This window comes from Cyclopterus lumpus, chromosome 20 (assembly GCF_009769545.1).
Source record: "Cyclopterus lumpus isolate fCycLum1 chromosome 20, fCycLum1.pri, whole genome shotgun sequence".
NCBI classification, from domain to species: Eukaryota; Metazoa; Chordata; class Actinopteri; order Perciformes; family Cyclopteridae; genus Cyclopterus; species Cyclopterus lumpus.
In genome coordinates, this window is record NC_046985.1 from 12,338,946 (window position 1) to 12,366,476 (window position 27,531).

The 27,531-nt window shown below is 40.1% G+C and overlaps 1 protein-coding gene across 1 annotated transcript in view; it reads right to left on the reverse strand.

The window, feature by feature from the left end:
- ctnnd2a (catenin (cadherin-associated protein), delta 2a) overlaps positions 1-27,531 on the reverse strand; it is a 192,811-nt gene that overhangs the window by 99,570 nt on the left and 65,710 nt on the right. The window contains exons 4-11 of the mRNA XM_034560079.1: positions 21,455-21,489; positions 21,133-21,237; positions 17,386-17,558; positions 11,659-11,713; positions 10,903-11,113; positions 10,423-10,540; positions 8,327-8,459; positions 4,050-4,223 (exon numbers count right to left, since the gene is read on the reverse strand). Of these exons, the coding sequence (XP_034415970.1) occupies positions 4,050-4,223; positions 8,327-8,459; positions 10,423-10,540; positions 10,903-11,113; positions 11,659-11,713; positions 17,386-17,558; positions 21,133-21,237; positions 21,455-21,489 (1,004 nt within the window). The remainder of the gene's footprint in view (positions 1-4,049; positions 4,224-8,326; positions 8,460-10,422; positions 10,541-10,902; positions 11,114-11,658; positions 11,714-17,385; positions 17,559-21,132; positions 21,238-21,454; positions 21,490-27,531) is intronic.

Here is a 27,531-nt window from a genome sequence, read left to right on the forward strand (position 1 = left end):
CAAAAAATAGACAGAATAAAAAACATGTGTGTGACCAGAGAGTAATATTTGAATCTGCAAAAATCAGCAGCCACGCTCATTTAGAAGAGGAGTCAAAAAAACTAGGCTCTAGACACCGTGGCAGAGGCCGAGCTTCATCAGACCAAAGAGATATGCCCAAACATCAAAGATTATACCAATAATTTACACAGACAAAAATATTAAATCAGCCTCTGGACACTCAGGGATGGTTTACCTAAAGTCATTTTAGAATATCCAAGAAGAGGCTATTCATTTGGATAGCTCTTTGAGTTGAGGCAGAATAAAACACGGTCCATGGTGCTGTCTTTAGCAGGTGATACACTACATGACTGACCAGAGTAGCGTTTCCAAAGATGTGATGAAAAATGCATAGAAAGTCTCACTAAAAATGCAATTTCCCAATTGCTCTCATGGCATTCTGCATCATATTATCTGATTCTGTTAATGGCTGACACAATATAACCTTGTTTTTACCGCGTCTCAGTGATTAATGGTTGTTAAAGAATTGATGTCTCCTTCAAAAGATACTGGAGGGAGCAATGTTAAACTACATAACAGCCCTTATCAACAGCAATAGCTCAACCTGGCTACTAGAGGCACCTAAGAAATAGCCGTGGCAATGAATCTACACCTTCTGTCCGTCACTACCTGAGCTACATGCAGGTCTGATGATGAGCCATTAAAGAGAAAAAGTGCCACATCCATTCAGAGCTGATGCTATTCCCAGTGGTAGGAGTCATTAATACAGACCAAGATAGCTTTGATGAAACAAGGAGGGAAGGTAGAAAGGCAAACATGTAAGACCATAGACAGGAGGGAAGGAAAATAAATAGAGCAAGCAGGGAGGAAAGGAAGGAGGAAGAAGGAAGAAGGAGGGCATGGAAAATGATTGCACTGCGCTCTGTATAAGTAGACTAGTTGAAATAAAGGAGAGAAACAATAAAACAGAAAAGAAGGACATAAATACATATGAAAATAAGAAGAGAATAGGAAGAAGCAGAAGGAAAGAGAGGTCACTAAAGAGAATGGAGAGAGCCTTACAGAAACAGGGAGGATGTAAAAAAGAAGAACAAAAAACATTCAAAAGCAACGTGACAAACTGCAGGCTGATTTAAAAAAAACACATAATGTCTTTTTGGAAAAAAATAAACAAATGTGTAAACCACATCCTGAGGGTTTTTTTCATGCTGTGAATCATCTTCGTAGCAGAATGCATGTGAATGGATGTGTGTGCTCGAGATGCTGTGACTATGCAGGAATAATTGCTTGAAATAGGCCACATTAACCTGCAGTCCTCTGGGGTGCTGGCCTGGTTTAATCCAAGAATGAAACATTGTTTGCTGCCAACACACATGCATAGTGCAACAATCGAGATACACACTCGTACTTGCACAATAATATGGTTCTGTGCGTTGATGTGTGGATGTGCTGGGTAGATAGGAAAAGAGGATGAAGAGGTTAAGACAGCAGTTAGTGAGAATACGGTAACTGAAGAAGGGTGTGTGTATATGAGAGAGAGGTGTGGCCAGATACAGACATGCACACAGTCAAACAGGTGGAGCAGATTTTCAATAGAAACCTTTTTGGATTATCTCAGTTGTATTTACTGTAGTTGTGGTGGCAATACTGTAACACAGCTTTGCCCAGGTGAATAATTAACTTGGAAATGAACTGAACTGTGAAGAGGAATGGAAACGGAGCAGACAGACAGGTTCACCAATTGACAGTGTTCTAAACTGGACCTGACTGAATTGTCAAGTGTGTTGTCAAACTGCTGTCCACTCCGCTGCAATACAAATGCCAGCAGACTTCCCAAAGACGACAGGTCTGCTGGGCTTCTTACTGCATGGAGGAGGCTGAGGGCAGACACAAGTTCCTCACAATCGAAAAGAAATCCTCTGCAAACAATCCCACTGGTAATAACAATTGCAAAAACTATGTAAAAGCAACGTTCACAATCTGGTTGGTAACCACACATTTGACCTTTACAAATGAATGTTGACTCAATCTTGCTTCCTTTGTGTCTTTCTTGCTCCCTATTTCCTTCCACGTGTCTCTCTGTCCTCAATTGGGTCAGGAAACTCTAAAAACAGTGCATGAACAATTATATTAACTTAAACGGCTTTTGTTGTATCATGTGGCTCCTCTTCGTAGTTAAGTGTCCAGTTAAGTAATGTGGTGGCTCACGCTCTAAATGAATACTGCAAGCTTCATTTGATGGCAATCGCCTTGTTTAAATTGGCCTTGAATTAGCCCGACACTGCGCCGTATATAGACCCACTGACTACACATTTTGGTTTGACATACACACGCAAACGTCTCCATTCTTCTTCCACCGCAGGAATGACTTATAGCATTAATTACATTGATCCATGCCAGTTTAATGAAGCAATAATGTGAGCCTGCCATTGCTAAGAAAAGGCGCCATGACATAATTAATGACTTACCGCTCACAGCCCTTATCAGTTCACTATGTGCTATCACTCTTTGCTATTATGAATCCGTATTAGACAACCCTCCCAGTCACCGCACAGACTATTAACATGACTTTTAAAACATGCCGCACTAAGGCCAAGCCTTAATTCAATGGCTCAGTGACTTCAAGGTGTGGTTCATCTACGGTGTGTGGATTTACCACAGAGGTTCCATGGGCCGAGAACACAAGGGGCAACATATATTATAAAGGAGGATTTAGTGCAAACAACATGTGACAATTAAAATACTGTATCATAGGAGACACGTATTGTAAACCTCAAGCGTTGCAATTAAATGTACACGGTCTAATCCACTGTCTATTGATTTTTGTAGCTGCAGTACAAATTCTCTTTGTGAGCTTTCTCATACCCATCTATTGAAACTACAAATAAAAGGCACAGTAAATTATAGATAGCAGTGGATTCTCTCTGTACACTTCTGGAGAGCACTTATTTAATTAATTTGCGCTTGCAAAGACAATCCTATCACTGTCTGAATTGTTCCAGAATTTACTGAAATTTGTCAAAGCACTGAAATGTGCTTCAAAAGCTACTGCTCTGTGTTTAATGACAACTCTCATTCCTCTCAAGTGAGTCAAACTGATCAACTCAAACGCTGGTCTAGAGTGGCATATTTACTGCTATGATTCTGACCTAAATGCTAATGATAGCTATTAAGGCTAGGCTGGTTAATGACATCGAGGGAGCTGTGAGCGTGGCGTGACCGACTTGGGTGTTTTCATGTGGGTATGATACGGTAATGGGATTAACATGGCGTACCTAAACCCACATTGAGATAAACTCAATGAGGCTCCATTAAAAACACATTGCTGGCAACAATGGAGTTACGGCGAGAGCGGGTGCGAATGATTGTGTGTGACTGTGTGACTTTGATAGAAAATATGTCCAACTGTGCTTCATTCCCAACTGGAAGAAAAGTAACGGAAAACAATGGGGTCATCGATGGCTTCATTCTCTCTTATGTACTTTCTCCAGTTGTCCCTGGGTTGCATGCAGTTGCTGGACATGTGTACAAGATAACTACACAGCATAAAGAATAGAGAATAAACCAAAACATAAAAAGGGCTGCAACATTCAACTCATGTGGGGGAGAGAAATGTCCTGATGTGTGTTGTTGCATCTTTATGTAATTTATACCTGACACTGGGTAAGTGAGCATCAATTAACATGGGGTGATACCGTGCTGTGTGGCTGATTGACAAAGTGATGTAAACAGATGTAAATCTTGCTCCGAATGAACATATCATTTTCCCCCTCACACAATTTTTTTCCCAGCTCCATTATTAAGTTTGCATAAAGGCAGATTCAAGTCTGATCTAGTTGTCTTCCTACAGTGTCTGCAGAGAAGGTGGTCTTTGACACAGCTGATCAAGGACACTGGTCAAGAGTATGTCTTTAAGTCTTAAGATACTGGGAAGTTCATCTTTGTTTAAAAAATTTAAAAAAACACAGCATATTAAATTAATTAAAAAAACTAAGAAATGCTGAAATTACACCCTTTAACTGATTATACAAACACTGGGACAGCCTTACCGGTGTTGTTGCGATAGGGGCCTGTGTCCGGCCCCTGGCTCTGGCTAAGGCTCCTCATGAGGCCCTTGTTGTGGTAGACACGTTCTTCATAGATGGGATCAATGTGGTGCTCTGGGGACCCCAAGGGCCGAAGGGGCTCCTGACTGTGCTGACTACTGTAGGAGCCACGAGAGCCTGGAGAAAAGAGAGAGAGAGAAAATATGTAAGGAGGATAGGTAGAGAGGATGAAAGAAGGAGGATAAAATGAGGCAGAGGCAAAATGCAAGATGGGGTACGGTACAGGAGGTAAGGAAGGCTGCTACACAGGAATTAATCAGATGGATTTTAAAGAGGTCAGGAAAAATTAAGGAAAGAAATAGAGGGGGGGAGGGTTGCAATTTCATGCACGAAATGGAAAGACAGTGTAAACGGAAGGCAGTGATAGGAACCACAGAGGTAACAAGGTATACAGAGGATGTAAGAGAAAGCGGATGAAGAAATAAATAAGGACATGTGAATGTAGCAAACAAAAGAGACAAGAAACAAGAAAAGGAACATGTATGGAGAAGATGGGTGAACAGCACTCGCCTCTGTCTTTAGACCTGTCCATTCTCACCCAGGACCATTTTGTGTTAGCTTGTATAGAGTGAGTGTTACAAGGTACCAAGTGACAGACAGCACACTTTTTATATGGTGGACAGATACGGGTGATTGTGTGTATGAGGGGTGGGTTAGTGATGCACCGAAATAGAGAAGAGACATGCAGAGCAACACATGAGATAGGAAGAAATGGGCAGATATAGAAAAAGGCAGAGAAAGAAGATCAAGAGTAAGGGATGCCTCTCTATTTTATTTTTTTAATCTCCATGGAACACATTGCTGGTCGTCAGCTATAAAATAATGAGATGTGGTGTCCCCCCTCTTGCTCCATGTCTGGCAGGTTTCCCACAGACATAGGGCAAGGAAGACATTGACAGCAGGCATTTGTTCATTACACAGCAGAACAATTGTAAGGCCTCCCTCTGAAAACACAGAGCTTAATTAAAATTAGGAAAGAGAAGAAAAGGAGAGGACTGGGGGAATAGGACAATGAGTTAGCTGGGCTTGGGTGACATAGCAGTGAAAATAAGTGTATATGCTCATATATACACAGTTACGACTGAGGGAAAGGGAGATCGTTCAGCCGAGCTGAGGTTGTATCATATCGCATTAGCCCTCAATCGATGGCAAGTCACGTGCTAAGCATTTTCCAGTGAAAGAAGGGGGATGAGTGCAGAGCTTCAAGACTCCAATTCAGACCTCCGCGTGTATCCACCATCAACTTATCTTCACAAGCCTTCAGGTCATATCAGAAAGCAATGCATGTGAGGCATTTAGTCATCTCAGCGTAGAATCAAGTGCATACAGTGCCATGTAGCCATGCTCTAGTTTTTGATGCAGCTTAGGATATGTGTCTATTTCTTGTTTTGACTGTCCACTAAAGCAGACAAGTCCAAGAGAGTATTTTAAAGCTGAATCACAATGAATACTCTATTGTTATTGTAAACCTCCTTTATCGAACAGCCTACGATAGGTTAGTGCAAGCACCTTTGAGGATGAATAAAAGCCTGCCTGCCCTTCCTGTACTATGCGTAAAGGAACATGATAAAGCAGCGGTGAGCCTCATAATGCCTGTTTTGAGCATGACTGGCAAAGAGGCTATTGGTGCGTTGTGTCCTCCTATCAACAGGGAGGTTAACAGACTTGTTTACCTCCACGCTATTGAAAAGGTGGGCTCTTGCCTCCCACACTCTGCTAGCCAGCAGCAGAGAAGGCAAACAGAAAGAGGAAGAAAGAGTCGGAATAAGGCCGTGAGAAAAAGAAGAAAAAGGAGATGAGAATTTGAGTAAATTACAGAAATGGATGGACATTTTGGATGCTACCACTAGACCCATTGAGCTCAATTGAAATTAGGTGAATTTGGAGATAGATAGAGAAAACAAAGCAAGAAATAGGGAGTGATGGTCAGCATATTCATGAAGGAATGCTAATTAGAGTCATGGACACACCCATTAACGGCATGACTCATCCCAGCTCTCTCTCTTCCTTCACCCCTTTCGTCTTTGAAGTTTTGGGGAGTCGGTTTTATTTCTATATTCATTTATTTTTCTTAACTCACAAGGGCCCACTCGTAGATGTACTGACCTCTTTCTTTCAAAGGGAGAGGGAACTTTAAGAAGAGAAGATAGAATGATGTAGACAGAGAAAAAATAGACAGATGCCCTCCCATGATGTTTCATTCTGTAAAATATTTAAAAAGGATAACAAAATGTAAAAAACAACTCTGGTCCCTTGATGCTTCTGTCCTGTTTGTGTAGTTAATAAGAAAGCAAACAAAATGTCACACCTTCAATATTACAATATTGCCCCTTCATATGTAACAATGTAAAGTACCTACTGCAATTCTAGCTGGAAATGATCATGACCGTCCAACAATTTTCTAGACCAATCAAATAAAAAATAGAAACAGAACTATACAAATTTCAAAGGCATCACAGTGAGGCCAGAGGCTTCAATGCCAATGAAGCCGGATCTCTAAATATCAAACAGTTTCTCAAATTAATTTACTGGGAACTTTTAATTATGTTGCTTAAATATCTTCATTTATATTTAATGTTATGCTATTGTGTCACTATTGCAACATTTAGAAACAATGGACTGTATCACTCAGGCCCTTCATGCAGGAAGCACAGAGAGGAATGTTGTTTATTTTTTAGGCAATTTCTGTTTTACGCAGCTTAACTCCACTGTAGAGGAGGTGCTATAGAGCTGTTAAGTGCCTCTCCAAACAAGACACTCACATGAATTCTCCTTTGGTTTTTCCAGGAGGATGTTGCCCACTGACAATAAGCTCACCTCTGACTCAAAGTACCCACAAACAATTCTCGGTTGGTAGGATTTTGGAAATATGGTGAGTACCAGAAATTACAGACAAGTACTTGAAAGTAAATTTCGTGCATTTCCAAGATTGATAGGTTGCCTTCAAATTGTTCTTATACAATAATCCACGCACATGAAAGCAAATGTTGAAGAAAATATGACAACGGTCTGTTATTTTCAGTGACAATCAGATCTCTATTCCACGGGTACTCATTACTGTTCAACCTCGTCCTTTTCTTTCTTCTTCATTTAAAGTCTTCAGAAGAGACAGAACCATAGGCGTTGCTTCAAGATCACAGTTATGCCCTCAGGGTAGAGCATGAAGGTCATTCTTCATTAATATAGCTCTAACTCATAATTTAACTTATACCAGAGCTTCAAACACTACCACCTGGTGTAATCAGGATTAATCAAATTTACATTTTAAGTGGCATGAAAAGACATTTAATCTAAAAGAAATACATAAACATGTGGCAAAGGATTCTGTAACAGTGAAAAAAATAAATAATTATTTATTATTATGTAATGTACATAATTTTGTAATCATAAATGAAGGATTTTGAAATTACATGACATTTTAGTAAAGCCAAATTAAATCTACTGTAAAACTACTTTTAGTCTGAATGTCACTTGTAATACAGGCCTTGAGAATTAAAAGTCCTTGAAACAATTGGTTATCTATAGTATAAAACAGTTGTGCCTGTATAGTTTAAACAGGCACAAACAAATTAAAGTGTACACACTGGACCATTAAAAGTTCCCACAACACATTTTCATTTTCAGTTTGATATTCAGCCAACTCAATTTTGTGGAGTCAAGAGAGAAAGCCATTAACTTGTCAATGCAGCTGCAGGGGCAAATAAAAGTATGTTGTTGCTTGTACTGAGAGGCCAGTGTCATCCTAATACATTCAGCTCCCAGACACGGTAAATAGATCTTATTCGACGACACAATTAGAATCAGCATCACTTTAATCTACTGAAAGCAGGTCTCTGTCTGGTAGTCAGAGAACAGTTCATAAGCAGCTCAAAGTACACAAATGAAACTGCAGAACAGCTAGTGCATTCATTTTGAAGTTCTTCTTTGTAAAGGGCAGCCACGAAGAAGTTCTGACGCCTCTTGTGAATTACGTACAAGTGCTGTGATATATAGAGTTAAGATACCAACCAGAACATAGTGATGTGTTTATCAAAAGATTGACTAAATCATTAGACTTGAATGAAGAACTTGAGACATATTGAAAACGTAACGCACCGCCGCCCTCAAAGATATATTCATATTGTGAGAGCAGCATACTCAGTAAGACACAGCATGAGTTGACACAAGTTTGGGTTTTAGTGCACGTGGATGTGAGACTGCATGAGTGTGTGAACTCCCACCTGCCAGACTGCCAGGCCTCTGCAGTGTAGCAGTAGCGTAGAGCTCGTGGGAGATCTTGTACTGGTCAGAAGCGTGGTGAGCTGCCAGTCGTTTGGGAGACAGAGTGGCATAGCTCCCTATGCCCGAACTCATCTGAAAAGACAACAAACAAGTTGTTTTGATTTGCGTGGCTCGGATAGAAAGAGCCTGTACCTGTTCAGTTTTTTTTTTCAATTTCAACTTTTGTAAAATGGTCTTATGAATTATAATTTGCACTGTGTGAACCATTTAACCACTTAGAGATAATAATGTAATTTACGTTGCTAACACCCACGTACAAAATACCTTTCATGACGCGACAGTGTGTGATATTGAACATAGGCATCCAACATATTTACTTTCCACTCCAGGGTTTAGATAAGGTGCAATACAATTGACATGTATAGAGTTTTGCTTGAAGATATGACTCAATCGTAATTGCTCTGGAGGTGCAGTACGCCATTCTTTGTCATGATTAAAGATCTGACAAAGTACAACATGAAATAGCCTTCAATCTAACAGGCACTTAGAATCAATTAATAGCATGACTACACAATATCATACTTACATAGAATGGTATGACTGTCAAATATTGTTCAAGAAATACCAATGTGGGCCTTAGCACTGTAAATAATGTTCACTGAAATATAATCGTTGTACTTTTGTGCTGCTTATATTAGCCACTGTCAAATTACTTTCTAAATGTACTGTCTGTAGAATATCTTGCTCTGTAATTAAAAACTGGAAACTTTTAGAAAACCAGAAAATACAAGAAGGGAGAATGTTACGTGTGCACACAAGATCCTTGTCATGCACTCAAAAGGGTGAGGCATTTATATTAAGTCATTTATTTTTTAAATCGATTGTACTCTGACTGACTTTGAGAAACAGAGTTTGTAATTGGTACTCCACTCTTATCTACCTGCTAGAAATGGCATATAATGATACATTATCAATTTATTATCAACTTAATTAACATTCTAAACAGCGTGGCCCTGTTAAAGGTGAAAAAGAAATCTCATAATATATCACCTTGGATCATAATAATATGGCGGAAATCTAAACTGGTAGTCCACTACAATATGTCCAAGGATAAAATTGCCTCTTTAAAGAGTGTTTTACAAGATGAGCTTATTTCTCCAGGGTGATAACAGAGGGTGCTGCAACTCCAGAAGACCGTTGTGAATCGACGGTTGAATCCCGGCCCAGTCTGTGACCTTCTCAGTCAAGCAGCTCTTGCAACACATAAGGAATTTGCCGGGATATTTTCCAATTGTTGCCGGGATATTTTCCAATCTTCTACTAGGGAATAAATTACAATTACTACAATAGTCAACCTAAAGTTAATTTTACAAAAAAAGAAATTATTTAGTTTTTAACTCTTTTAGAGATAATTTGACGCATCCATTGAAACTGGAAATGTCTTCAAAACTGTGTAAAATATTCACATATAAAGAAGGCAATCAACACCGCTTTGTATTACTTCAGAAACATTGGCAAAGTCCGGCCTTTCCTATACTCTGATTGTATTTTAGTCAATTGTATTCTTAATTTGTTTGGGACTTACATGGCAGACTCTCATTTTATTAGCCTTTGTGAGCTTTCAGATTTTCTATGGTACTTCTGGGTCTTTAAATATCCAGAATGAAATGCACAAGAAAAACGGCAGCACAGCTTGCTCCACCATTATGGAATACGCTACCAAAAGCTAGAAGAGATGTGGACTCTGTAAACGTTTTTAAACGACAGCTGAAAAATGTGACCTATTAAAATTATTATTATTATTCATGTATTTATTCTTGGTGGTCTAATTTTCCTGCGTGTCTGACTGTGTTGTATTTTCATTAATTTCTTAAGCACTTTGAGTGACAGCTTGTATGGTAAGTGCCCTAAAAATAAAGTTATTAATATTATTACTATTACTGTTATTATTATATTAGCTCTATTACTGTTGCAGTTTCCTTGGTTTCATTTATTACAATTCACTATATGTACTATTTACATAAAAAAGTTGGCACCTAAAACTCAGACAATTGGTATTCCCTCTCTGCATGTGTCAGACTGTAACATTCGGTACCTGGTGAAGAGGGGACGATGATGAGCCGGCCCCTCCCCCTCCTGCTGTAGAGTTGGGTGGAGATGCGACCCTTAGGGGAGACCCGCCCCCTCCTGCTGTTGTCACAGCAACTGTGCTGCTGGAAGACAAATGAGCAAAGAATCTTCATTTGTATGAAAAATTAAGACTTGAAATTATGAATTAATTGTCACATATACGGTAAAAACAGTGCTTGTATGTGAGTATTTTATATTCACTGAATGCCGAAAGAAACTCCAAAGGTAATGTTCCCTTTCTATTCCATTCTATTCAATTACAGTCACTCATTGTGTATTTATCTCCTCTCATACTATTTTCAAAACCTATGAATGACACCGATGTGTTAAATACAGTAATTAGTTCAAATCCCATCGCCTTTATCCACTTTCAAACACCATGGAACCCAATCATACATCAGTAATACCCACCAAAACATCAAAATAAGTCACAGTGGCTCTCTACCTGTATGACTTGGCCAGTCGATTAGCAGGAGACTGTTTGCTGGGAGAGGAGGAGGAAGGCAGGCGCTGAGTGGTAGAGTACCCCGGTGCGTCGGAGGCTGATCCCAGCCGTTGGAGTTTACCCGGGGAACCGGGTCCCGAGCCTCCTCCTCCTCCAGACAGAGGGGAACTGACACGCTGGGCGGGTAAGGTGGAGCTGGAGTAGTAGATACCTGGAGAACATGGTAAGGGAGAGAACAACTCATTAGATTGGGGAAAGCAAAATAATAATTTGATTGTAGTGACGCTTGCAGCAGTTAGACTGGGTGGCGGTATTGAAAAGAATGGGCAACAATGGAGAAACCAGGAGGACGGGTGATTGGGAGAAATGGTCTGCTCGAGTGCTGCTTTGTTATTGGACTTCTGTCTTCGTCATGGATTGGCCATGACAAATGCCATGTTTTGATTATCGGGTCATTCTTAAGTGTACTTGGTCGACGCCTTAGGCCAAAGATCAATGATCGACTTTGTGGTAGTATCATCATATCTGGAGCCCGACCATGAGAGAGAATTATACATACTGCAGGCTCTAAAACATTCTGCCAGTGGCAAGTTCTTTCGTTCCAATTCTCATGCATGTCTATCAGCGTCTCCAAATGTCAGCTCTGTGTATTCACAGCGCTTCATGCTATGTTAGATTCATTTATCTTGAAGACAATGCATCTCCAAGAGGGGAAAAAGAGAGGAGTAGGGAAGCAAAGGAGAGGTGAGTTCTTACCTGACCCTGCCCCAGATTGTGATTGCTGCTGCTGGGCGGCACGACTAGATGTCACCTGAGGGGATGTGGGGGTAACACAGAGCAAGAGATGGAAGAAGAGCCATGGCAGGGAACAAGGGATGCATAGAGGGAGTGATTAGTGAGGGAGGGTGAAATTGGGAGGAGGGAAAGAGAGAGACAGAGTTAAGAAAAACTGGATACAAAATAATAAAGAGCAGTGGGCATCAAAAACTTTATTCATGCACAATGAGTACAGTCAAGCCTTTGAGGAGCTAGTAATAAAATCCCCACAGAAATAAGAGAGTGATTCAAACAGACTCATAGAGGCAGGCAATGAAGTCCTAGGAGTTCAGCTGACTGAAATAATTTATCATAAAGCCGTGTTGCTCCACTCAAAGTGGAGAAAACAATTACACAGTCCATTGTGTATTCACTTCTTATTACTTATCATTGTTCATCTCGTCACAAATACATAAAATAACTAAATTAGTTATCAAAATCAGATAAAACAAACAGACATTTGTTATAACATCGCTTCTATACATTTTTTTTTGAAGCTATTCATATTATACAATGTAAATCAGAACATCTTGAGCTAAAATTCAAAGGAGAGCAGCGGGAGGAAAACAGTCTTGCAACCTACAGTTATGACTGAAAAATGCAATAAATTCCTAATGGACAAAAAGTTGTGCCAGTGTGTGCGGCAAGGTTAAAGCATGAGAAGCCTTTCTACGACATGTCACATGCTGGTCCATCCTAATATATCCTTCTTAGTCCCAGAGGCAGTCGGGGAGAGCAGATGCCAGTGCTCCAGTGAGCCACATATAGCCTTATGTTGATGCTTAAAGCTGTAAATTAGAATGGAGAGAGGGGGAGGCTTGTCACTAAAATGAGAATAGCTGGTCTACCATAGAAGTTAGCCGACCAACTTCTACTGGCACGTACTATGTATAATACAATAGAAAACAGAGTTTGCATAGGATTCCTAAATACCGCCCAAGCCTTATAGTAGCGTGACATGGCTGCAGTTGGACAAAGGTCACATTATGCCAGCACACTGAGTCACCGTTAAGCTTTTAGAATACCGCACAGGCAGAGAACCTGAAGTACTCAAACCTTCTGTTTCTTAAAATTAACATTAGGAACACTTTCAATTTCACACATCAGGAGCGACAAACAAATACAGTGCCACAGTGTTTGACATTATCTTTATCTGTTGTTCATATTTGTGAAATTGTATGTTAAGCCTGAGACACACTGTAAACACATATGCAAACACACACTTATATGTAAATTACCCCAAGCATATGATCATCCACTAACCAGTGTTTCACAACATGCTAACGCACACCCACACACATATCAACACTGGAGTATGAGGATACACGTTTGTACGTTACAGGTGCCAGATGTGTATGTTTGTCGCTGTATATTGCGCAGGAAGACTGGTAGAAAAAAATAGCATGCCTGCTCATCAAACTGGATAAATAAAGCAATAAACACAGAAGCACACCATCTCCAATTATTTTTTGAATGGCAGTTTCGGGATATATTGTTGTGCTTTGCGAGGAGCTAAAGCGTGTCTGCGGAAGACAATAGGCCTTTGGTTCCAGCACTGCTTTGTTTGCAAAGGGGTCATGGAAACTGATTTTTCTTGTGCTGAGTGGATTAGCGATCTCTTTCAAAAAGCCTGACACACAGTTCAAGGAGGCAGGTAGGAGACACCAAAAACGACTGAGAATAGAACATTGGTAAAACGAAGAACAGGTAAAATAGACAGCGTGCTATGGTAGTTTCCATATATTATCTTATTGTTGACTCAGAAACATGCTGAGTGGAGGCGCTTATAAAAGGGTACACTATAGCATTCGACCTTGAGTTGTGGCTGCAGCCTGATCTCAACACACAATAAGTAAATGCTGATGGAAGCTGGAACTTAACGTGGCTCAACTACAAAGGATGGGCTGAATTTTACTCTCAAACCGAAAACCCTTGATGTAAATATACTGGTGGAATCAATGCCACAGTCAAAATCTGTGGCCATGAAGTCAGTGAACATAAAAAAAAGTCTAAACTAACACATGCTATTCAGTCTATGCTTGCTAAATCACAGGACCAGCCCGATCCCACCAACAGCAAAGTTAAAACCACCCACTCGAGCCAAATTTGCATGATCCATACACAACCTAACTCCTTACTTCACATTATACATAGAGCTTGGACCTCAGTTGATGATTTACCCATATTCTAACTAACTATAACTCTCATTTCAACCCCCTTCATTGCTTGCACTCAGGAAGGCAACCTCCTGTTCCGAAAAAAGTTACACCAATGATGAAATGTCTTCAACGTGCATTATTTCTAATGGCCAGCGGAAAACGACTCCTCTGGGTGCAAAAAGAAGTCTGCTAGTAAAGAAGTCGATGAGAAAATGAAAGTCAACTGAAACCGTTTTGCCTAAAATATGTCTTATTCAGTGATCGGTTGTACTTAGCTCCACCCTCTGATGTTATTTCTGGTTGCAAAAAAACAAGATGGCAACAGACAAAATGTCTAACTCAAGGCTTCAAAACGTCAGTCCACAGACCAATGGGTGAAGTCATTGTAACTCTTGCCATATCGTATATATACAGTATGCTTGCACTATATTTTCCATTTATCTCTTTCCTATTTTCCAACTCTCTCGACTACTTTGGCTGCCCCTTCATAGACAGTTAAGCCAACAAGGCAGTTTAGGTCCTTGCCATTTATCACGAAATGCTGTTCAGCTCCCAGCAATACATGAAGCATTACAGTCCAGCTTCCAGCTTTTCAAGCAATGCAGTTTAGCTCCTGGCTGTCAATCCAGCCTTGCAGCTCAGCGCCAGCATCTCAGCCGTCAGCCAAATAGTATTCTCTAGTTTTCATCTTTCCTCTAGAAATGTGAAAAGCTGGTGTTAGACTTATGGCATATATGTAAATAGCATAACTAAAACTGCTGTAAATGCTGTAAAACAGAGGCACATTTTAGTCTATACAATCCTCTCAGGCTAATGTGCTGCTTACTAAAGCTGGACGTTGTATAGTTTTGCAAAGCAGTCATAATCTTAGGTCGCACACATGGCTTCAGATCAAAGTACCTTCTCCATCAGTACAGAGGCAGGAAAAACAAGCCTGTTCCACTATGGTTCTTTATCCTGGAATGATCTGAAGGTAAAGGACCCGTATCTCTTGAAATGCTCCTTAACTTGGAATAATGGAACAGGTCACTGCTAGATGCAGTTTCTTCAATTAACTACTAATAAACACAAGACACAAATTCTGTCTCGTTAATGCAATACATTATGTAATGTAGTTTCCTTGTACCTATTGTCGCTGCTGGAACTACTGCTTATTAGATGCAGTCTTTAAAAACACTGGAGTATCTGAGCTGTCAGTGAAACCTATGATAATTGCACATGTCAGTGTGATATGTAAACGAAAAGGTTTTTTTATCAAATGTGTCGAGAAACAGTCAGAGATAAATATTAAACGGTATGTGAGCTTCTATCCAGAAGAGTGTGCCACATAAACATCTTCTATATAAGTCCCCTGTGTGAGTTTAGTCGGTTATGAAGCCAACTGAGAGATCTAAAGATGACGAGATGCCGGCCACAAAACTGAGATTAAGAACTCTATTAATGGTTGATTTTACGCTATTGTGTTATAGAATGCATATGTGCTACAGTTATCGTGATGCAAAGTGCGACAGAAATGGACTTCTGACAGATGAAGAGGTGAGAAATTGAATGAATATATAAACAGATGGATGGGTGATTCAACGAGTAAATAAATGATGAGTATAGATAACTTGTTGACTAATAAATAGAGAGCCTGACAGACTGTGTGAGCGAGAGCACTTTCTCCATCTTCTATGTCATCTAGCAGTTCTGCTTCTCCTATCCTCCAGTAAAACACTGGGATGTTTGAGGTGAAATGTATCCATGCAATATTAAATCAGATCCTCTTAGGGTTATAAATACCCTACAAAAGAGCAGCTCCCCTCTCACTCTCCCTGAAACAGTCACTTGTGCAAACGTTTGTACACACATGGGAGTGGAAATGAACACCCCCTTGTGTATATGCATGTGCACATGCCTGCAAGCACACTAACAAAAAACCTGCATGCACTGCACATGCAATGCAAAGTGCACCTGTCTATCATCACTGGCTTGCATGAAGCTATTCATGAGCAACAAGGCCTGGTGACAACACTGGCCCCATTACACTGACAAGCCCAAAACATCAGAGAGGAGGATGCACACTCACACACTAATGTTCACATAGACAGAGATGGTGAGCAGAGAGGACAGGGAGGAAAGACGGGGGAGAGAAAAGAGCACGGGAACACTGCAATGCAAGGACGAGAAATAATTAAGAATTTAGACTACAGACAACAAAAACTCCCTTTGCCATATCTGCCCATCCATCTCTATCTGTTTTTCTATTTGTTGGTGTTTGCCTCAAGTATTTCTTACTTATCAAGGGTAGGAATGGGAGCTCTCTCGGAAACCATCTCTTTACGTCCCTCACATTTCTCTTTCAAAAGACACTAGAACATGAGTTCCCAAACACACAAACACAGATTTTCACACACACACACACACACACACACACACACACACACACACACAAACAAACACACACACAGACACACACACACACACAGCAAATCAGTTACTAAACACAAAACAAAAAAACATGTGCAGGTCATTGCCAAGATACAACAAAGGTATTGGCAAAGAACTATAACCCTTGTTAAATAATAATCTGGTTCATAATTATTGACCCTAAATATTTACTCTTACTTTCATTTCATAAATGGATACACTGGCAATAGATTTTAATGAAGCACTGCAGCTGCTCACTGCTAAGCAGATATATGTGCATCTCTGTTTAAAAGTACACATCGCTGTGTGTATTACCATTGAAATATTAGGGACATGAAAATTGGAAATAATTGGCTCCTGGAGGCTGGAAGGTAATTAGGTGGGGTTTCTCTCTTTATCAGCAAACTGATGTGATTATTATGTGACTTTGTATTCAGCTTTCTTTCTCAACTCCTTATAAATGAGACACTTGCTTTCTCTGTGTGCATTTAATCATCTCCTTATTTTGGTGTATAAGCATCTGATTTCCCTCTAAACAGCTTGTGTCTCACCTACTCCCAAATACAGACACATGTGCAATGGATTGCTTTAAAAGCCAGTTAAAGTGACTCTTTTACTTCAGTCAGAATAACAAAATGGGATTCTGTATAAATAGGTACTTAAACACACTGATCAACTGGACCCAACTGTGATGTCAAACAAATCCACATTCGGTGAGAGAGTTGCATGTGGCTGTAGAAGCGCCGCGCAAGATAAAAAAGGGGGTAGAGGAAAAAGAAGGGCAATGTTCGCTCAGTTTGTGACAGAATACCAGAGGAGCGAAGAATCTGGAAATTAGCATATACAGTACATCTCAACACTTGTTCTTGGTATGCTTTCCATGAGCAAAAGCACAATGCAGCACGTACCTATAAATAGTGGAGAACTCACTTCAAGTAAGTTACAGACTCCTTAGACACCAATTATTAAACTCACTGGCCATCAGTGCACTGTTAAGTTTTCTAACAGACACTTAAGTTCACACAAATGGACTGTGTTAGAATGTGATGTCTTTTTCATCATCCCCTCATTATCATCAATATACAGCAGTCGTTCCTACCTGGTTGTAGCTGTGCACGGCTCCTCCAACCTGCCCGCTGCGCTGAGGAGTTGCTGCGGAGATGCTGTCGCTAAGGGCGAGGGTCTGGTTGCTATGGTAGCTGGCAGAGTACTGGAGCGAAGCCTCCGGGGTGGAGTTGAGCTGCAAGGAACTCTGGGAAAGAAGAGCCGGTCCTACCGAAAGAGAGAGACAGGAGTGGTGTATGGTTGGGTAGTTATGGTTGAGTTGAGTTTGTGTGTGTGTGTTTGTGTGTGCGCGCGCACGTCCATATATAGGGAGAGTGAGAGAGTGAGTAGAGAGACATTAAGAGTGAGAAAGAGAGGGGGTGTGAAAGGGAAGCGATTGAGAGGCGAAGAGTGAAATGGGGAAGAGAGAGAGAGCAGCAATTTAGAACAGATAGTGCAGCAGTGCAGCACTCTGTGAGTTGGAGATGGCATGCATAATTTATTAGCAGAGGGAAAGAGAAACAGAGGAAAAGATAGAATGGGAGGAGGTGGAGGAGGAGCAGGGAGATGGAGAGGGTGGTGGGAGGAGGGCTGAGAAGAGGAAAGTTGTAATAGATGGTACACTGAACCTCCCCAAACATGTTCCTTTTTTACCTTGTTCTGTCGACTTAAGCAAAACTTCACTTGACCCCTTGTCTGAGATATAAGGAAGTTCTGGTAATGAAGGAATCACTTAACATTGCTTTATTTATTTAGTTGTTTCGTAAGCTGAGCAGGATATTAGAATATGGCCTCATAAATCTCATTGGCTGGAGTACATTCCCATGCTTTGCACATGAAGCTCATATTGATTGGGAAGAAGAACATCATGAAGCAGTATTTTAGATGAACCCTCTCCCCGGTTGTGTATAGAGTGATGAGTTGAACCGAAAAGAACTGTTGGAGAGCACTCGATAGCCAGTGGCGTTTGAGTGAGCCGTTATAGGTCATAGGTCACGTGTGTTTGTATTGGTATTATGGAAAAGCGGTTAGGTCTGTGACCTGTTCACTACGCAGTGTATACATATTTCATTAAATTGCTATTTTTACCCTTTCTGAATAAAAAAATGAATATGTGTAGTTACAGTTATGAAGTACAAGGAAGTCAAAACTAAGATGTCTTTTTTTTTCTACTTTTCTACTTCTCCAAATTCCAGATTTCTAAATATCATGAATATGTCTTTTTAAGTCTTCAATACGTGTCTTCCCCAGAGCTCACTTGCATGTTAGTTTCTTTTTTCACCCAATATAACAAAGACCCCCGCACTATTATTATTCTCCCTTATCTGTTTGCTTGCTCTCTCTATCTCTCTTCCCCTCTCTCGCTCTCTCTTCCCCCAGAATTCCTTTCTCCCTGTGAGTCTGCGCTGTGTACCAAGATCAACTCCTCTGCTTCTTGCCTTCTCAAAAGACTTGTCTTTTCTCATCTCGATTCATCCCTTGCTTTTTATGAATTATTAAACAGCACTTTGAGTTACGCAGACTGAGTGGGAGCTTCCAAACTCATCATTGCTCGGCCTTGGTGTTTGTTACATTGTGTGCGCTGTGTGACAAAGAACTGTGTGCGTCTGCTTCAAGGTTCATACGTGTGACGTGTGACGTGTTGAATGGTCAGATGATTGGAAAGTCAGCAGGCTGGTCGATGGGGAAATTGTTATTTGTATTGAGGAGCTCATGTGCTCGCGCATGTGTACATGAGAGTACTCTATGTGTGTTTACCATTTGTGTGTGGGATTATGTTTGTATGAGTGAGAGGGTGAAATGAAAAAACACTGTCACGAGTCACTGTTGGAGTCTCACAGAGTCTCCGTTCAGCTGCTCAGTCAAATTATGAGCATCGTATTCTCATTCCCACAAACACACAGGGGGTTGTACTTTTAAAAAAAAAATTGTTTTAAGATGGCACAATACACCAAGGCCTCACAGTAATGTATTTGAGAAGAACATTAGATTAATGATATTAACTTGTTTGTGAGGTTGTGGCTCTGAGGACTTATTTATGTGTATTTTTGTGGCTCTGTTGTGACACCTCACTAATTACAGTATCAGCCGAAGGCAAAAAGCCTCCCCGTTTTGTGCCACCTTTCACTGACGACAGCGACATGTCACTATTCTGTGTATTTACCACTAAGTTATTTGCAGCGCTACCATTTGGGGGGAAACACACACACACACACATACACACACAACAACACACCCACATATTGTAGTGCTTTTGGTAGAAACCCATTTGCAAAATGGGAAAAAAACGCTGGGTATGGGGCACCCACAATAAGAGTGTTCACAATGAGAGTGGAATCTATTTGGACTCGGATAGAGCAGGAGTGACAGGGTGTTCAGGCACTTCCTACAAACATGATAACAATCAAATTATCTGACACATCTCCCCACTGTTCTACATTTTTTCCCTTTCCAGTGTTTTATCTTGTCCAGCGATTGTATGATCCTCCATACATAACTCATGATCTGTGTGCTCTGTATAACCAGATGCATGTGTATAACATACAGTCTGTGCTCCACACTAGTCGGCCTATCCCAATAGCAGTATAATATGTGAGTACACTCGTCAAGTAGAAATGGGCTGGGCTGGTTGTTAAAATGCCATCCATTACAGCAATGTCAACTATCAAAAAGGTCACCAGACAATAAGTGAAATGTGCAGTGTTCCAAAATCAATGACCTGCAAAGAAAATGCCAAGCACATTTAGCAGATATCATACACGCGCTGGCCCTCAATCCCTGTTTAAATGGATTTATCAGAATACAAGGCCTACAGGTTGGAAAAGCTGCTTGGAGCTGGACGGTTGTTGGTAGAGAACCAGGTGCGGCATGGTGTGGCCTCTGCCTGGACGTGAACCGTTTGTCTCCACATCAAAGGAGCAATGACATTTGTATCTGCCTATAGAAGAACACGTGTAGTTAGGAATTAGGCCTCAAACCGCTGGTTTTGGAGTCAGCTATATATAATTGACTACGCTAAGCTCTCAGTGCCAAATTACCCTGCGTGGAAATGCTTTGCTCTGAATGTGTGAAGAACATGTTCACATTTTGAAATACTTACTTAATCTAACTATAATGTCTAATCTGGAGCAAAATCCTCCCTTGACTCAACTTGCTCATTGTAAGTAGAAATGAAATCTGAGCGGGAACTCAATATTAACACAGGGAATTGCTGCACTTAGGCCAGATATCAAATGGCCGAAGGGACTAATAAGGGTACATTTTCTCATTTCCTTTCAGGAAAACAAAAATAATTACCAAAGAATACACACTATAATCCTTCCGTAGTTAAACCAACCACAGGCATTGGTTTTATTAAGATTGTCTGGATATTCGTTCCACCATAGTCACTCTTTTTACAGAGAGACTGTGCATGACAATTAAGAATGGCATTTCTATTCCTTTTGAGGCAGTAAAAGGTTTGTTTACCCTTGAAATCAAATGCCTACTGAACAGACCTTGATTTTGATATATAATGTGTTAACAAAATAAACTAATTCCCTCTCTACGAATCAAATCCTTTAACAAATGTAATGAAACATTAACATTTGAAAGTCAAATTAAATTCTGCTTGTACTGAGACTGAAATTGTATTTTGTTGGATTTGCCGTTTTGAGCTGGTCTGAGTCAAGTCAACACCACAGAATGGATTGACATAGTTGTAATCTAAATAGACACTTTGTATTAATAGGTTTATATCCCTTTTACCCCACACAAACACACACACACACACACACACAATGATGTTGTTAAGTACACTTACGTTCTCCACTGTCGAGTATTCCTGATTCCTGGAGGGAGCGAATGCAGGAATCCACCAACTCCAAACCAGTGGTCAGCTCGTCCTCGATATCCTTATGTCCATCAGCTGTGAAGGGGAAAAGAGGATGAGTATGTAAGCAGAAAGTGAGTGAGAAGAAGACACGCTTGTGGTCTTGAAATGATTTAGATTGATTATAAAATCTTGTATTCAGCACTTAGACATTTTGATATGTATTTGAGAGTGTGATTATGTCTCTGTGTGAGTGTCTCTGTGTGAGCATGTGTGTGTGTGTGTCTGTACACAAATTCATAGGTAACTCTACCTTGAGTGTTCCAGCGAAACTGCTCATCTGCTGAACTGCAAAAGAAGGATGTAGTTAATTACAAAATGTATATTAATAAATAATAATAACAACAATAACATACAAGAAAATTGCAGCATACTGGCAGTATTTTTAAATATTTTTTTAAAGAGGCATATTACAATATAGCTTCCAAGGCGCTTGAGGTACAGTAAAATATATTTAAAAAGACCTGTTGAATCTCACTGCTCATTTGCATTATACTCGCATTCACAAAGTTGAATGTCAGTATTTTAATATTGTTCAATATTCATATGAATATGAAAAAAACAACAACAGAATAATAAAAAATAAAGATCCACCAGTAAATGTCATTTAATTAGTTCGACAGCAACAGATGAAATACTGACATTTTACAAAATGAGTCCCTGTGAATGCAGGTTATAGTCCTTCTATATATGAATAGTGTTGTACAAAGTATACACGACTACACATGGACACACACACACACACACACATCCACGCACATGGACACACGTGGCAAACAACACTGGTTTCACATTCTTTTCATGGCTGTCAATTGATCGGTCATTGGTGGGAGTTGAACAGCGAGAAAACACCACAGAGAAAGTAGAAGGACACAGACAGGCAGAAAGAGATGAGTATTGAGCCGCCTGCTGTGTGATCAATGCAAACACGGACAGACTAACTGATACATATGGACTCTTTCATCTGACTTCATCCACACCATTAGACGGGCTGTCTAGACTAGTTGGCTTGTGTTGGCGTTTGGCCCATTTCGCCTGTTTGGTATTCCATATGCGAGGCTTTCTAATTGTAGGTCTCTGTGCGAGTGCACCTTGGGTGTTATTGTTTAATTTGTATCTAAAGTGCTTGTGTGCCTTCATGTGTGTATAAGCGTATTGAGGTATATGAGAATGAGTGAATACATTAACATGTGTTTATATGTCTATTTGTCCAGTTAGCAGAAATGGCAACGGTCTGCCAGAGACGGGTATGTTCTAAACAGGTTTCATAGATTGATTTGACTGGTTTGAATACATCTTGATTTTAAACACAGTAGCTTTTAGTGCATGATGTGTATAAGCAATGGGGGAAGGTTGTAAAGGAAAATATAATCACAGCTAAGTGGTAATAACCGTGTTGCTTGAATTTAGTCGAAAACTAAGTTTTGTTCAATGAATTTTTAGCCTGTTACACGGTTTGGCCGGCTACTGTCCTTGTGGAACATCAGGACCTGTGCTGCTGACAGGACAGCTGGTTCCAAAGCGTGACGACCATACCAGAGGTCAGAGTTGGTCTGGACTGAACGGATGGACGCTTCAGTAGAGCTTAAAAGCCACTGACCCAAGGTCCCAAAGTGGTTCCATATGTGGTTTTTGATTTAAACAAAGGAGCGAAAGCTGCAGCGTTCTACTTTCTATTGAAATAGGAATCAATATTAACTTTTGGCCTACAGTTAATAGTTTTGTGTTTCTTGCAATTTATTATGGTTGAACTGCTTATTACTGTGATGCACTTGTGCAGCACTTGTGCAGCCCGAAAGAGGGGATGGGCATTAATGCAGGAAAAGTTACATATTACAAGTCGAAATTGAATCTTCTAATTATTAAATCACAGCAACGTGGGAGAAAAGGTTCAATGGATAAATCCACTTGAATTAAGCAATCGGCTAGTATTTGTACTCTATTAGAGTACAGTAATGGCACTCTTAATTTTTTTACCTGCCCACCCACCTACTCTAAATTGTATCACTTGATTAGTGCTCGACACGCTTCCTTGTATTTCAGTGATTTTTTTCAGAAACAAAAGAATGCAATCAAAATGAGTCTTTCTGCGTAATAAAGCCAACAGCTCAATGGACAAATTTCCTCATTTGACTACATTAAAATTAACACTGTTTGATCAACTACTCTTCAGCTGGGACTGACTTTGACTGATGTAAGTAAGTAAGGATCAGTTGAAAACAACAATAACAACTTAAGGAGTTTAATGTAAAACAATCATTGTTAGGGCAGCAACAGCCTGAAGGATTAACACAGGGTTGTGACCAAAAGGTCATCGGTTCAAACGCCTGGACAAGCAGAGGACATTAAAATAAGGCAATTAATCCCCAGTTGCTTCTCTGTGGTAAATATTATAAAAGTGTGGTTGCACTGTGTAGACACTCTGTCCCTTTGTAAATTAGTTTGACTGTCTGAATATGAATTAGGATTATGCTTGACAATTCTATGATTGACAGAAAATTGTGAAAATAAATACTCACAAGGCTGAGCAGAGCTTTTCTGCTGTGGGATAGCAAGTTCTCTGCCACGGGCCAGGCATAGTTTCTCTATTATAGATTGAACTCTGCCTTTTGATTCCAGTTTGCATTTAACTGTGCTTCTGATTCTTGTTTCCTGAAAAGTAATCTTTCAAAAGCAAAAGGGACCTTTATCTTTAGACTACCATTAATGTAATTTGCTGTTAAAACTTGTTTTACACAGCTGACTCTGGGACAATGTTACACTTTTTTATACCCAGGTGCAGAAACTGAACTAATGTCTTTTGCGAGAGAGAGAGAGAGAGAGAGAGCTGAGGTATTATATATACTGTATACACTGGCATCATATCCTCACACAAACAAACCACACACAAAGACAACAGTAAAGGAGAATGCTAACAAGGTGGAACTGTTCTTTCATGTACCTGCAGGATATACAGCAGGATAAAGAAGCAAACATTGTGTCACTTTGTTAAAGTGTACTTGAGTAGGGAGAGAAAGAGCGACGAGAGAATAAAGACTTTGCATGAGAGAGCGGATAGACAGGAGTTAGAGATTTAATAATTCCGTTATTCCATAACGCTGCACACTCTCGCCGGTGAGGCAAGGCACCGGTGAGGCAAGGCCTCTCTTTTAACAGCGATCCTGTATTAAAGAGACATTTCAAATTCACTACTCCCCTCTCAACTGCCACACAGCTTAAATCAACAGACAGCGTCCTCTACCGTTCCACCGTTCAAGTATGCATACCCACACAATGTATTTAGCATTCACAAACATATAGACTGGAAGATCAATATGGTTTGCTCCGATAGTCCCAACTTGTGCATTAGTGTGTGTGTGTGTGTGTGTGTGTGTGTGAGTGTGTTTATCTCTCAAGGGAATGTGGAGACTCAAAGTAAAACTGCTATGAAAAAAATAAGACGTAAATACAAACAAACAAACAAACAAACTCTCTGGTGGTATGGTAGCCTTGTGGTGACAGAAATACTCTTATTTACCAATTAGAGATCAACTACAATATTGTGTTATATACAGTATGTGTGCGTGTGTGTGTGTGTGTGTGTGCGTGTGTGTGTAAATGCATGCACTAAATACTGCTGTTATGTTTACTCTCTTTTGCTAAAAAAATGTATTTAAAAAAACATAGAAAACTGACGGTTGAGTTTTGAGTTGTAAATCAACATGTTGTTCACGTGTTTAAGGTTACAGTATGTAGCCGTCCAAACAGGAATCCCAACAGCAACATCCTTCATGACTCATTAGTCCGAAGCTTAGAGAGTATTACTCTGACAGAGTTTCACACTGCCACACAAGGTGCTGCTCAAATCCCCCAGCAGCCTCCCTTCACAGATAGAGGCACTTAAGAACACATGCCCGTCCCGATAAGGCTGTCAGTGCGGCTGTGTATGTAAGCAATAATACAAACAAGCACACATTCTACAGGTAAGACATTGAGCTGCAAATTCTGCAAAGACCAACTTTGACTGGCCTTTTGGTTGCTCGTACGTGCACACACACACACACACACACACACACACACACACACACACACACACACACACACACACACACATACAGGACCTACAACAATTATAAATACATACACACCTATACAGATACACACATATAAGAAGCAGCTACACACACAAGGTGTCAAACATTGACGTGAAAGATATTCTTGTTATCCTGTTGCGATTATTGCCAGTGCTAAAGCAAGAACTTAACAGACCATGATGCCCCATCTGTCAGTTACCAATACCTCAGCAAGACGTTGCCCTAAATACATTCTGGCGCTCAGAAAACCATAAAGGTATGAATCCATATGTTGTCATCATGTGGAACAAGGGAAGTTGATTCATTTACATTTCTTTTGATTACCTAGCATGATAGGGAGGACAGCATTTGAATTATTTAGACGAAGAGACAATTGGCCTTCAACAGCCTGTCTGAAAAACAATTCCCCTGAATGAGACGGACCTCTCCTAATTTTCAACTTTTTGGACACGTAACCAAGTTCTAGTTGGAGTGATCCCCCTCCTCACTGGATTACCCTGTTCTCTGATCTTTGCAAATTGTCAGTTGTACGGGCAACTGCTGTTCGTCATGGCTGAAATAAACCTGAATAATAAAAAAACATTGAAGCCAAACAAGGGTCATTACAAAGCAGTCTGGTCTATTTAATAGACCTTTTTCATTTGGCTATAAACCTACTAACTAACTTGGAATGAGGCTCTCCTCCTTATTATATATATATATATATATATATATATATATATATATATATATATATATATATATATATATATATATATATACTAGAGATGGTATTAATAAAAACAAGTTTTTAAAAAAATCAATGAAATAACCGCAGATTACCATAAACCTCAATGATGGGTATGGTTATTTTCTTAATTACAACATTTTTCATCCAATTTGCACTGGCTTTGGCATGACACTGATTTGTGAAATGTTTCCAGTTGGGTTCACAAGCAACCAAGCAGAAATATTGTTGAGCATTCACACTTCCACTGACCCATTGAATGCATTGCTTACAAAGAGAATATCTTCAAACGCAGAGTGAAGGGAAGTACGAAGACATGTAACTGACTTACAGTATTGGACAGTGCATAACCAGAGAACTGGTGTGGTGTGAGACCTTTATGAGCTTCCATGTGAGATAGCTGATTCTTTCCAGGGAGAAAAATGCAAGGACATGTTAGGCAAAATTGTGCCAACTCACTTTTGATCTGTCAGTCATATGGACTCTTACAGTATCTACCCACTGCTGGTTGTCACACCAATAGTTTAGTACTTTATCATCATCAGCATGATAGTGTGACACTATAACGGTAATCTGTCAATCAAGGCAGAGGAGTGGGCTTCCATGGTGTACTCAGGATGTGGTGGAGGGGAGGGTGCGTGTGTGTTTGAGAGAGAGAGAGATTTGAATTTGGCTTTGTGTTGGGAGTGAGCGAAATGACAATGTGACTGAAGGGAATGAAATGAACACAAAACTACATCACACGCAAGGCAAACACAACAATATGTCAAGACATTGTGGCTGAAAAGCAAAATGTTTTTTGTTGTGTATGTATGTCTACGTTCACTATATACAGCATGTGTCTCTCTGGATGTGTGTGTGTGTTTGTGTGTGTGTGTGTGTGTGTGTGTGTGTGTGTGTGTACATACCCACGTGTGAGTTCTCTGATACTCTATTCGGAAAGCAGTCTATTGTGCTCACAACAAGGCTGAGGAAAAAACTTTTGTGGATATGACAGCTGAATGACGGTTCAGTCGGCCTGGAAGAGAATTGTCTCTTCAAAGTATTCACTGAATTGACTTTTAAAACCTGACTACTGACAGTTGCAAAAAAAAACTATTCCTAAAAAACAAAAGAAAAAAACAATGCACCATGGTATTGACAAGTTCAATGGAGACTTTTCAACTCTGCAGGTTGCTCCTCTCCCGGCTCCTTTCAAGTCCTGCGAACCCTTGTTATGCAGATGTTTAGCCTACACTCTTTAACCGCAGACTAGTGTGTATGGTAGAAATACAACCACAATGGACCAACGCCGTTATCATCCCGCCTTATTCTCATGCAGGCCGCACACACATACACACACACACAACATGTTATGTCTGTAGTTTTTTTTTAAACAAAACATGCATGTATATACTACTTAAAGAAAGTAATCAACAGTTTGATGTTACACATACGTTTACAGAGCCTGCCAAAAAATTGATAGTTTTGCTTTGAAACTTTGCAAAGAAGATAATGGAATTCTTGATCTGTCAAACAGAGATTGGACAT